At 50.7% G+C, this 2,420-nt stretch overlaps 1 protein-coding gene across 2 annotated transcripts in view; it reads right to left on the bottom strand.

Moving 5' to 3' along the window:
- Positions 1-129: 129 nt before the first annotated feature.
- Zfyve1 (zinc finger FYVE-type containing 1) overlaps positions 130-2,420 on the bottom strand; it is a 54,863-nt gene continuing 52,572 nt past the window's right edge. For both annotated transcript variants that reach the window (XM_074067615.1, XM_074067616.1), the window contains exon 12: positions 130-1,697. In XM_074067615.1, coding sequence (XP_073923716.1) covers positions 1,465-1,697 — 233 coding nt within the window. In that variant the 3' untranslated portion in view covers positions 130-1,464. The remainder of the gene's footprint in view (positions 1,698-2,420) is intronic.

Below are 2,420 nucleotides of genomic sequence, written 5' to 3'. Positions count from 1 at the left end.
CTACTGCTTCTCTAGATATGCCTCTTGCTTGGGTTCTGCTCTATAAGCCACCAACCAACTATATTCTCATCCACTGGAGAGAGGCCGTGAGTACAATGGAGTTAAAGGAAAGAGTCAGCACAGTCCATGTTGAGGAAGATTCCTTTATGATGGTGAGTTTGATAATACACAGTTCTAGAGTAGGGCCTCAGCTGCTGGGAGGCAGAAAGGAGCAGGTCTAAGAAGGACCAACCCACACCAGAGCTCATGTCACATGGATGCACACCCCAGGAATGCCCACCCATGCATCTCCCAAAAGCTCCACCCACCCACCAGCTCAGTCAAGAACTATGTTGCTTTAATTCTTTTTTTGGCCACTGAAGACAAAACTCTGCCCTGATGACAGGATTTCAGCACAACAGACTCTTTGCAGTCATGATAGGTAAGGATCTCCAAGCTCTTGATGAGAAACATTCTTTCATTTGACTTCTCTTGCAAGAACCAAAGAGATTTTTTTCTTTGTGACCTGTTGAAGTATTTGTATATACTTTATAAAAACTAACAGTCCATTCTGTGCTCTGTTTCCCTGGAGGGTTTCTCATGATCACCCCTCCTAGCGGGGTTGTGTGTCTGGGAACAAAGAATTAAGACACTTTAAAATAAGCAGTAAAAATTCTAGTGACACTCAGAAGCAGATCATGGGTTCCAGGTGTTGATTTAGGAGCAAGGTGTGGCCCTCTAGAAAGGTCTAGTGGACAGACAGAAGCATCAATCAGCAGGGACACTTCTGGGGAAGGCCAGGGTCACCTGGACTCCCCTGGCTATGAGGGATACCACAGCATCTCAGCGCTGAAGACCTGACCTCTGACACTCCACCCGAAGCAGGGTGGTCTCTGCTTAAAATAGGCTGAGACCAAGAACTGAGATTCAACTCCCCAAGGGCCCAGTGGAATTCCCTTCAGGCTGCTCCAGCAGGAGGCACTGGGAGGCTCGCTGTCCAAGCAGCTGGTTGCAGGGAGGGAAAAGGCCAGGAAAAGGAGGTTGTCAAGGCTCTGAGAGAAGCAGCAAAAGGTGACCAGCAAGGTAGTGGCTTTGTAGGGAAGACCTGTTGCCACTGCCCCCATGTATCTGTGCTGGGGACAGACTGGGGTTAGTCTTGAGCCAGCAGCAACCTCAGTATACTCCAAATCCCTTTCATATGTATATACAGAGATATAGAGACAGAGACACTATTTTTAACTGAAATAAATGCAACGGATTCAGGTCATTCCCCTTTGCTGTGAGCTGCTAGGTGCCCTGCCCTGAGGGATTTGTGCCTTCGGGCCTGCCGCCAGGCTCACCCCACCAGGGGAAAGCAATCCCAGGATGACAGGAAAGGAGACACACCACAACAGGTGACCGGGAGGAGGGTCTACCTCACTGAGACTTCTGTTTCTAACCCTGAGAACCTAAGGAATTGTGAAGGACTTGGAGAGGGAGCTGGGGTTAAAGGTCACCGGGCTTTTTATTGCAGTTGAAGCAGACTCTGACAGGATGGTCCCAGCCACGAGAGGGGACAGCCCGGCGGTCGTGGGAGCACTCGTCACAGAAGCCCTGTCCACAGGCGCGGCAGTGGTGCTTGGAGAGCTTGACGCTGAACTCCTTGTGGCAGTTGTGGCAGTGCAGAATTTCGTGGTCAGGCACCCAGTAGGCAGGCCTGGCTGCGTCCTTTACCAGGCCTGCAGCAGGAAGAAATGATGATGGTCAGTACCCTCGAACCCCATACCCTGTGCCATACCCCACCCGGCACACAAAATCATCTACAGTGATTAAAAACAACACAGATGCATGTCCTCCACCCCGACCATGGACTCTTTGGGGCTGGGGCCTAGGCACCAATAACTATTAAGCTCCAGAGATGACCCTAGAGCACAGCTGCACTAAGACCCAGTGAAGGAACTGCAAAGAAGTCTGAATGGACTCTGTAGTAAGGCAGACTTCACTCACTTCCCAGCTCCAATGAGTGCAGGTGAACTTGCAGCTGCAGGTTGAGAGGTTACTTCACTTCTCAGGGGCTTACTCATCTTTAACAACCCCCCTCCATGACTATTATGGGGACAAGAAATAACGTGTCTAATACACTGGCCTGGTGGGTGCTCAGCAAGTACTTGGTGAGCAGAGATGGCAGGCCATCAGTGCCAATGGCAGCCCTTGCCCCTCCCAGGTATCCCTGAGCTTCAAGCCAGGGCAAATCCACCTATTTCTATGCCCTTGATGCAAAAGCTGATCATCTGCTCATTTTGTGGGCTGCATGTTTAAATCTGATCCAAGCCACTGTCATCACTACCCAGCCAGGAATCTTTGGTCTCTCAGTATGCCAAACTACCTCCAGGCCTAGCCAATCCTGCCAATGTCCTCCACCCACTGGCTGTTTTCCCCTCCTCTCCCTCTTCCTACCCCAG

The sequence above is a fragment of the Castor canadensis genome, chromosome 3 (genome assembly GCF_047511655.1).
Source record: "Castor canadensis chromosome 3, mCasCan1.hap1v2, whole genome shotgun sequence".
In the NCBI taxonomy this organism is placed as follows: domain Eukaryota; kingdom Metazoa; phylum Chordata; class Mammalia; order Rodentia; family Castoridae; genus Castor; species Castor canadensis.
The sequence above is the reverse complement of the archived record's forward strand: the minus strand, read 5'-3'. Positions and strand labels throughout refer to the sequence as shown.